Raw genomic sequence first — 10,389 nt, 5'->3', positions numbered from 1 at the left:
CTGCTATCTCAAAACAGCTCACCTTCTGAGTATAGAGAACTATCTGGCAGAATGCTTTAGCAGCTCTCACCAGAAGTGGTCACTCTGCTTCAATATAGTCAGATACTTTGACCTGGCTGACACAGCAGGAAGTGTCCTCCGAGTCCATGTTCTCTGATGGCCTTTTCCTGGTGTGGTAGAAAAAGAATCTTATGTATGCTCACCCTCCTACCTAAGTGTTCAAAAACTAAAAGAGCACTATGCTTATGAGCACCTGTGTGGCCTTGCCAGCATTGGTATTCCTCTCTACTGACTCATTCAGCTCAGACCTGGTCACAGGACCACAGTTACTCTCATTGAATAGCTGAAAACCACTGTCCAGGTCCACATTCCTACTGAGGTGGAAAAGATTCTTCTACTGAACTTGAACTGGTTCCAGAGTCCCCAGATGCCAGCCCTGCCATACATGCTGAACTACTTTTGATAAGTTGAAAGGTCTTCACATTACAGGCAGTCCCCCAGTTACGCGGATCCGACTTATGTCGGATCCGCAGTTACGAACAGGGCCCTCCCTCTCCCTGGTCTCCAGCAAAAACTTTATAAACAAACTCCAGCTGCTCTGCCCCAGGCGTCCCCAAGTCAGCCGCTGCTGAAACTGACAAGCAGCTGCCTACAGGAAGCCCCTGCCCCGGGCTTCCTGGAATCAGCTGCTGATCAGTTTCAGCAGCGGGTGAATCTGGACACCAGTTCTGACTTATACAGATTCAACTTAAGAACAAACCTACAGTCCCTATCTTGTACGTAACCTGGGGACTTCCTGTAGTTCATCATTGTAAACCAGCCCCTCCCTCTACAATTCTGGGTGGAGAAATTACCAGACACTTTATATCCTTGAACAAAGGTGCCTATTCCCCCATTGGGACTTACACCTGGTATTAGCACAGTAGTTTCCACCTGTTCAACCAATGCTTGAGGATTCTTTTTTGATAAAGGTTAAAAAAAATGTTGGCAGCTATTCTCTCTACAGGCAAAGTAAGAAAATTGAGCAGCCTGGTATCTGACTCACCATTTATCATCTCATGTAAAGAGAAGGTCTGACTTTCCCTTCATCCAAAATTTCTCAAATTAGTTTCTTTCTTCCTCAGAGCTCTTTGGTTCAGGTGAGATTCTACATATGGAATACTAGGAGACTGTTAGCATTTTACTTGGATAGGACTAAGTTAGTTATACTATCCCCACAACTGTCCACAGAGACAGAATGAAGTTGACATTCATACATCTCTTGTGGATTTCCTCTAGTATGTCTGTGCGTTATTCCTTCATACCATGTGACTTGAAACTCATGCATTTAGCTCCAGCAAGGCCCAGTTTCTGTCTACTAAGGACTGGAATCAGTCAGTGTTACAACTTTGTCTTCAGCACTGACTTCTGCTTCTCATTTATATAATCTCCCAGTCTGGAAGGAAATCCAGATTAGTAACAATTCTCCCTTCCCCCATATAAAGGTAAAGATGCCCAATATCGGCTGTAGGAAAAGCACTGGAATTTTAACCAAGCTCAGCATATAACAAAACATAGCCCTTCCCACAAATGATCTTGAAGGTCCTGAATGTCATCTGGTTGCTGCATGTTTAATGAAGAAAAAAAAAAAACATGCTTACTTCTGGATCCTCTTACAAAGAATGTTCAAGCTATCTCCACTGCCCCCATAGTCCAAAACAATGTGGCTACGTCTACACTGGCCCCTTTTCCGGAAGGGGCATGTAAATTTCACGAGTCGTCGTAGGGAAATCCGCGGGGGATTTAAATATCCCCCGCGGCATTTAAATAAAAATGTCCGCCGCTTTTTTCCGGCTTTTAAAAAAGCCGGAAAAGAGCGTCTAGACTGGCCCCGATCCTCCGGAAAAAGTGCCCTTTTCCGGAGGCTCTTATTCTTACTTCGAAGTAAGAATAAGAGCCTCCGGAAAAGGGCACTTTTTCCGGAGGATCGGGGCCAGTCTAGACGCTCTTTTCCGGCTTTTTTAAAAGCCGGAAAAAAGCGGCGGACATTTTTATTTAAATGCCGCGGGGGATATTTAAATCCCCCGCGGATTTCCCTACGACGACTCGTGAAATTTACATGCCCCTTCCGGAAAAGGGGCCAGTGTAGACGTAGCCTATCTGAGAACAGAGTAGTTAAATCCAGGGATATTACAATTAGGTTATTTTAGTAATCCAGAAAACACAATTTTTGTCAACTTTTATAGGGGAAGGCAGTCAGCAGTGTCCTAGCCAGGCCCAAACCCACTGTGGCTTGGCAATTTAAAAGGGAACAGGAGCCAGGAAGCCTGCCTTTTCCCTTCCCCTCTCCCCTCCGCATTTTAAATTGCTGAACCAGTCAACTTGGCCGTGAAGCCTAAAAGTCTGGCTCAGCTGCTAGACTGAAAGCACACTTACTGCATCTTGTCTGCCTCTGGGGACACTTTATCCCTATTTAACACTACTTGAATAAAACCCCAGAAGTTCTCTCAGAGCTCCTCTTATGGCAGACTTTTTGGTGCTTTCAATATCACAGGGGTCCCACAACGAAACCAGTAAAACTTATGACCTTTTTCTGTGCTGGTGGGGGTTGGCAGCACAGCAGAAAACCACTTTTAAAATGGACCCATACAAATTGTTATCTGTTGGTAGTATAAGATGTAAACTTCACCTTTACAGAACAGCCCATAAACAGATGCTTTATTTATTGAAACAAGTTATAACAAAAGGGCTAATGTGTCCATTTCCTTTATTTGTGGCTCTGCTTTGTAATGATTACAGATTAAGTTGACTTTCATGAACTGTACAAGCAATAAAAGATGGCCCAGTATGCTTTACATCATTGTTTCACACAAAGCAAATACAGAAAGATCTGATTACCTAATTTTCTATTTTAAAAAATTCCTATAGGCACAAAGCAGAATAGGGAGGGGGCAATCAAGGAAAGAGGTATGCATAAATAAAGAAGTATTTCTTACATCAAAAATGTCCAAGAACCAAAGTCTGCAGAAGCTTGGATAATCAAATACTGCAGTACTGAGATCAATATAAAAGTGAAAGTTTCAGTTCTGTAATAAAAATTCAGTATTTATTTGTTGATTGGGGGGTGGAAAAGGGCAAACTTTAAAACAGCAGCCACTAAAAGGGAAGGGCCATGGGGAGAAGTGAACAGGCACAGTGGAACCGTGGGGACATGTAAATTGAGCACTGTCAAACCAGTGTAAGTTTCTTGGTTTCTCATGGAAAACATTTTAACCACAGATTTTCCTCCCAAACGCAAGTCCAACAGTCTCTTCAGTACTCTGACTTTGTTGGCGATTTTAGAACAGGAATAATGAGTAATATTCCAGCCTGCCCATTACTTGAAAAAATAAAAAGACTAGATTATTTCGAACACTTTCTTCAGTTCTACAATAAGTTGCCAGTCAGATTTCTGCATTTCGTCTCTGAACCAGTCCTTTAGGGCATCAATGGACTGACGACTAATCTGCAAATATACAAATTATGAATATTAGAACATACAAGGGTTTTAATGACATTATTCCCCAAAATAATGGAGGTCTAAAGGACAGCACCAGGCTAACTGTGAGGAAAGTTCTAATAGCAGCTTTGCCCTGATGTGCTGCTTCACTGGGCAATCCACTTTGCCTCAGTTTCCCTTCCCATCCTTTTGCCTACTTGTCTGGAGTTTAATCCCTTTGGAACAGTGGAGGGGACAGTGCTGAAAATTTTAGAATTCCACAGCCTCAAAGCAACCTCTACTTCGAGTCATGTTACCAACACACCACCATTACCTATTCAAATAGAACAGCATTTCTCTCTAGGAAATTTTTACCTTACTGACAAGGATATCTGTTGCTTCAAAGTGTCGCCCATACATTTTAGGAGATTCACCAGGAATAGGTTCGATTTTAACACAGACTTCTTGGCCTTTTTTTGCAACATCCACTTGTTTGTGGTTCACTTCAATACTTGTAACTATTCCGATTTCAACAAACTGTAATACAACATAGAAACTGTTAAACATGCAAAGGGAACAAATCTCACCACGATTCTGTGGCTTCTCACATTAAATTCTGTGCATCTATTTTCAAGACTGCAACATAACCCTACAGTAGCGATGAGAGTAATACATACATTTACATTTAGAACTCATGCAGTATCAAAAACTGGGTTTAAAATTGATTTAGAAGATCAGCATTTTTTTTTTAAAGCAAAGGTGCGTTCGCCTCCTCTTGCCAGCTACAAAGAAGTTCATTTTGATCACTGTAATTAGAGCCTTACCAAATAGTCCACTGTGGTCAATTTCACAGACATAGGATTTTAAAAGTGTCATGATTTCAGCTATTTTAATCTGAAGTTTCACAACGTTGAATTTCTAGGAATCCTGAACCAAAAAGGAGCTATGGAGTGGTCGCAAGATTTTATAGGGGGTTGTGATACTGTTACCTTTATTTCAGTGCCACTGCCTTAAGATCTCAGCAGCTGGAGAACAGTGGCCACTGGCAGGCATCCCAGGTCTGAAGCAGAGCCACCACCCACAGCAGCACAGAAGGATGGCATGGTATGGTATTGCCATCCTTGTGCACCACTGCCTGCAGAGCTGGGCCCTCAGTCAGCAGCCAACTCTCCTGCCACCCAGCTCTGAAAGCAGCAATATAAAAACAAGGGTAGCATGGTACAATAATTGCCACCCTTACTTCTGCACTGTTGCTGGTAGAGTGCTGCCTTCAGAGTGGCAACACTACAACCCCTCTAAAATAACCTTGGGGCCCCCCTGAAACTCCCTTTTGGGTCAGAACCCCCAGTTTGAGAAAGGCTGGTCCCTGTAAAATCTCTAGGGTAAAAGCACACAAAAGACCAGATTTAACGGGGTGGGAGTGGAGAGGATGTCTGGATTTCACTGTCCAGGACACATTTTTCATGACTGTGAATTTGGTAGGGCCTTAACTATAATTTGGTGCTGTGCCATAGACACTGCTGGGGAGGGCTTTAATAACATAGCCTCTCTCAACTTATCAGGTAGTCCTGCTTCTTAGCCTCGTGCTGTTTCCTCTGCTACATCCCAAAGTCACATAACCAGCAGAAGCATATACACTCACTCCAAGCCATGCTCCAACACTGGCCTATCGTTAGAAAAGAGGCTCATTGTAGGGGAGAGAGCAGCGTCCTTGCAGAGATTCTGTCCTTGTGAGATGCATATTTAGCATGTTGCCCTGCCGACTTCATCAGGCCAAAACTTATATTGTGCTGATGATAGAAAGATAAAAATGCTACTTACATTTTTGCTAGGTACACATATGAGAGTCCCCTGCTTCACCTGGCCTGCTTCCACCGTTACACCCATCACTATTGGGTCACGAGAGTTGAAAATAAACTGAGGGAGTATTTTCATCTTGCAAGGAAATACTGCAATATGCCTAAGAAAGAACAGGGAAGGAGCATTTTGAAATGTTTATTGGAACATTGTGCATAGTGACATTTACACACATGTGCAAACCCACTATTTTAGAGAAGAATATTCAGCCAGTAAGAACATATTCTAACTCAGTGGTTCTCAAACTTTTCTAGTGGGGAGTCCCTTATAAATTAAAAAGGCTTTTTTGTATTTAACATCATAAATGCTGAAGGCAAAGCTGGGTTTTGGGTGGAGGCTGATAGCTCACAACCCTGCCTCCTCCAAATAACATTGCAACTCACTGAGGAGGTCACGACCCCAGTTTGAGAACCTCTCTTCTAAAGAGGCAAGACTCCTCCCCAAGCTGATGGTTGCCAGACACCAGCCAATACCAGATTTTGTTTATCTCTAGTCTGCTTTTAGTCAAATCAGATCACATAGGACAGTAGTTTGAGAGAGCTTGATTTTGACTAGCTTGAGCAACAGAGAACAAAAGAAACTACAAGAATACCAATTAAAATGCAATTGTCTTTAAAAAGTAGATGCAATACTGCAAGGGTCTCACATTTGCCACAATGGCCTTCTGATCAAATTTACTTATTTTACCCATTTTTACAAAGCAAATATCTTTTTAATTGCTAGCTCTGCAAACTCAATGAGAGATCCGAGGAGCAAACTGTGTTCTTGCTTGTTTGCACAACACCAGCAATATGGATTCTGTGGGTCAAATATGGCCTACTAGTCACCTCTGCCATCTGTCAGGGATGGTGTAGACGGAGTTTGGTCCTGCCTTGAGGGCGGGGGGCTGGACTCGATGACCTCTCGAGTTCCCTTCCAGTCCTATTATTCTATGATCTTTGTTTCACCAGGCTGAGAAATAGCCCTATAATGGAACCTGGCTAACAATTGCATAAAATGTGCAAGTAGTAAAACCCAACTCACTCAGTCCTTGTTTTCCTGGCTCTGCAAGTCTAGTCAAAGCGAGCAGTTACACTGCTTTTGTCACAAACAGAAAAGATCCCTAAACCCATATTCCTGAGGGAATTCTGCTCAGTGAAGAGACAACCCTCTGCTCCCGGACACGCAGCACTCTGACAGCGCAAGGACTGGGCCTGCCCCAGATATCTGTGTCCCAGGGAAGCTGGTGGGGAGAAGGGTTTGCAGGGTGATGTTCCATTGCGATGCTGGAGAATCCACATTTATTTATTGACAAATAAAACTTGCCACATTTTAAAATACTGTAGGTAGAATTTTTAACTTGGTGCAGAATTCCCTCTGGTGACAACTCAGCAGGATTAGCAGCCCCGCATTAGGTGTGGGCAAGCAGGCTCAACCCAGACATGGAGGGTTAACGCGCATGTGTGGGGGGGGAGGGAGGCAGGCAGGAGGAGAAGAGAGGGGAGGAATCCAGGTGAAGGACGAGAGGGTTCTGCATGGGCCAATCCGGGTACAGGCAGCTCAGCAGGAGATGCAGCAGGGAGCTGAATGCACAGGGGTAATGGGATTCTTCTGTAACCATAATATAATAAAATGTAACATCCCTGTGGTGGGAAAAACACCTCAGCAGCCCAACACTGTGGCATTTAATTTCAAAAAAGGGGAACTACACAAAAATGAGGAAGTTAAAACAGAAATTAGAAGGTACAGTAAAAAAGAAAATCTCTGCAAGCTGCATGGAAACTTTTCAAAGATATCATAATAGAGGCCCAACATAAATGTATACCCCTAATTAAAAAACACACTAAAAGAACTAAAAAAAGAGTCACCGTGGCTTAGTGAGGTAAAAGAAGCAGTGAGAGATAAAAAGACATCTTTTTAAAAGTGGAAGTCAAATCCTAGTGAAGAAAATAGAAAGGACCATAAATTGTGTCAAATTAAGTATAAAAATATAATAAGAAAAGCCAAGAAGGAATATGAAGAAAGTTAGCCAAAAATTCAAGTAGTAATAGTAAAATGTTTAAGTACATCAGAAGCAGTAAGCCAGCTAAACAACCAGTGGGGCCCTTGGACGATCGAGATGCTAAAAGAGCACTCAAAGATGATAAAGTCATAGCAGAGAAGCTAAATGAATTCTTTGCTTCAGTCTTCACATCTGTGGATTTTGGGGAGATTCTCAAACCTGAGCCATTCTTTTTAGTGACCAATCTGAGGAATTGTCCCAGATTGAAGTGTCATTAGAGGAAGTTTTGGAATTAATTGATAAACTTAACAGTAACAAGTCACTGGGACCAGATGGCATTCACCCAAGAGTTCTGAAAACTCAAATGGGAAATCGCAGAGCTATTAACTATGGTTGTAACCTATCCTTTAAATTGGCTTCCATACCTAATGATTGTAAAGCAGCTAACGTGACACCAATATTTAAAAAGGACTCTAGAGGTGATCCTGGCAATTACTAATGTTAGACTTACCAGTCTGTATCAGGCAAATTAGTTGAAGCTATAGTAAAGAATAAAACCTGTCAGACACATGGATGAACATGATTTAGGGCGTGGGGGAGGGGGAGTCAACATGGTTTCTGTAAAGGGAAATCATGCCTTACTAATCTGCTAGAGTTCTTTGAGGGAGGTCAACAAGCATGTGGACAAGGGGGATCCAGTGGATATACTATACTTAGATTCCCAGAAAGCCTTTGACAAGGTCCCTCACCAAAGGCTCTTAAGTAAGATGTCATGGGGTAATAGGGAAGGTCCTTTTGTGGACTGATAACTGGTTAAAAGGAGGAAACAAAGGGTAAGTATAAATGGTAAGTTTTCAGAGTGAAGAGCGGTAACTAGTGGTATTTCCCAACCGTCTGCCTGGGACCAATCCTATTCAACTTATTTATAAATGATCTAGAGACAGGGTAACGAATGAGGTGGCAACATTTGCAGATAATACCAAACTGCTCAAGATCATTAAGATCAAAGCAGACTGTGAAGAGCTTCAAAAAAGATCTCACCAAATTAAGTGATTGGGCAACAAAATGGCAAATGAAATTAAATGTTGATAAATGTAAAGTACAGGCAGTCCCCGACTTACGCGGATCCGCAGTTACGAACGGGGCTGCCCCAAAGTACACGGACTGCGGGACCTCGCGGTCCTGCCCCCCCGTGTACTCTGGGGCTTTGCTCTGCGTCTCCCTGCTCTGCAGACCAGGAAGACGCAGAGCAAAGCCGTGGGGAAGCCGGCAGCGGAGCAGTCCAGGTGGCCTGGGCTGCCTCGCTGCCCAAGCCCCCCCCGCGGCTTTGCAAAGCTGCGGGGGGGCTCGGGCAGCAAGGCGGCCCAGGCCACCTGGACTGCTCCGCCGCCAGCTTCCCCGCGGCTTTGCAAAGCTGCGGGGGGGCTCGGGCAGCGAGGCAGCCCAGGTTACCTGGGCTGCTCCACTGCCGGCTTCCCCGAGGCTTTGCAAAGCGGCGGGGGCGGGGGGGGGGGGGGGAGGCTCAGGCAGCGGGCACCCCAGACGCCCCGCGGCTGTCCCGCTGCCAGCGTCCTCAGAGGCTTTGCTCCCCGTCTCCCTGGTCTGCTGGTCTCCAGCAGACCAGGGAGACGGGGAGCAAAGCCGCGGAGGACCCAGGCGGCAGGACCGAAGTGCGTCTCGGTCCGCCACCCGTGTCTTCCTGGTCTGCGGGGGGGGGGTGGAGGGGCGCAGCTAGTATGCCCCCCCTCCCCCCAGCAGACTAGGCTTTCCTCCGGACGCCTGTGGCAGAGCAGCTGGGGTGCTGCCGGTTGGTCCCGCAGTGCCGTTCTGGGCGCTACTGGTCCAACCCAGCAGCACCCCAGCTGCTCTGGTCCTGATTCAGCCGCTGCTGGTCAGTTTCAGCAGCGGCTGAATCAGGATGCCTGGGGCAGAGCAGATGGGATGCTGCTGGGTTGGTGCAGTAGTGCCAAGGAGCGGCGCTACTGGAGCAACCCAGCAGCACCCCAGCTGCTCTGCCCCAGGCGTCCTGATTTAGCCGCTGCTGAAACTGACCAGCGCTGACTACAGGAAGCCCCAAGCAGAGTTGCTCTGCCCCGGGCTTCCTGGAATCAGCTGCTGATCAGTTTCAGCAGCAGCTGACTTGGGGACGCTTGGAGTTCTTAAGTTGATTCTGTATGTAAGTCAGAACTGGCGGTCAGTTTCAGCAGCGGCTGAATCTGGACGCCAGTTCCGACTTACATACAGATTCAACTTAAGAACAAACCTACAGTCCCTATCTTGTACGTAACCCGGGGACTGCCTGTAATGCACATTGGAAAAAATAATCTCAACTATATATACACAATATGATGGGGGCTAATTTGGCTACAACTACTCAAGAGAAAGATCTTGGAGTCATGTGTGGAGAGTTCTCTGAAAACATCCACTCAGTGTGCAGCGGCAGTCAAAAAAGCAAATAGAATGTTAGGAATCATTAAAAAAAGGGATAGAGAATAAGACAGGGAATATCTTATTGCCTATATATATAAAACCATGCTACGCTCACATCTTGAATACTACGTACAGATGTGGTCGCCTCATCTCAAAAAAGGCTGGGGGCAGGGCCCAGAGGCAGGCAGATGCTAGTCAGGGGCACACAACAATTGAGCCACCGCTCCCCCTCCCCACAGCGATCAGGGCTCCTGGGGATGCCAAATGACACGATGACAGTCATTTCCTCTGTTGTCCCACAGGAAAAGTTTTTTTTTGTTTTATTTTACACACACACACACACACACACACACACACGTACGTTTAAGGACAACTCTCACTTACTTGAACTCTTCCTGTTTCTGTTTTTTGTAGTCTTGCCTGTATTTTGTAAAGGCATCAAATAAATGATATATTATTTCTGCACTAAAAATTCGAACTCCTAAGCTATCGGCCATCTCCTGGGCATCTCGCTCAATCCGCACATCAAATGCCAAAATTACTGCATACCTGCAAGTTAAAATTTTAAAAAAAGTAAGCTGTGCAGTATCCTATAGAACAAGTAATAGCAGAAAGGAAAGAGTCTTTCAGAAACTATCATATACTGTCATGAACACAGCAGCAT

General features: G+C 44.9%; 1 protein-coding gene across 2 annotated transcripts in view; it reads right to left on the bottom strand.

Annotated features, from left to right (window-relative positions):
* Positions 1-2,729: 2,729 nt before the first annotated feature.
* Positions 2,730-10,389, bottom strand: part of EIF5B (eukaryotic translation initiation factor 5B) — a 62,462-nt gene continuing 54,802 nt past the window's right edge. For both annotated transcript variants that reach the window (XM_089775382.1, XM_075916862.2), the window contains exons 21-24: positions 10,110-10,274; positions 5,279-5,417; positions 3,833-3,994; positions 2,730-3,484 (exon numbers count right to left, since the gene is read on the bottom strand). In XM_089775382.1, coding sequence (XP_089631508.1) covers positions 3,377-3,484; positions 3,833-3,994; positions 5,279-5,417; positions 10,110-10,274 — 574 coding nt within the window. In that variant the 3' untranslated portion in view covers positions 2,730-3,376. The remainder of the gene's footprint in view (positions 3,485-3,832; positions 3,995-5,278; positions 5,418-10,109; positions 10,275-10,389) is intronic.

Source organism: Pelodiscus sinensis, chromosome 1, assembly GCF_052426305.1.
Source record: "Pelodiscus sinensis isolate ZL-2025 chromosome 1, ASM5242630v1, whole genome shotgun sequence".
NCBI lineage: Eukaryota > Metazoa > Chordata > Testudines > Trionychidae > Pelodiscus > Pelodiscus sinensis.
The sequence above is the reverse complement of the archived record's forward strand: the minus strand, read 5'-3'. Positions and strand labels throughout refer to the sequence as shown.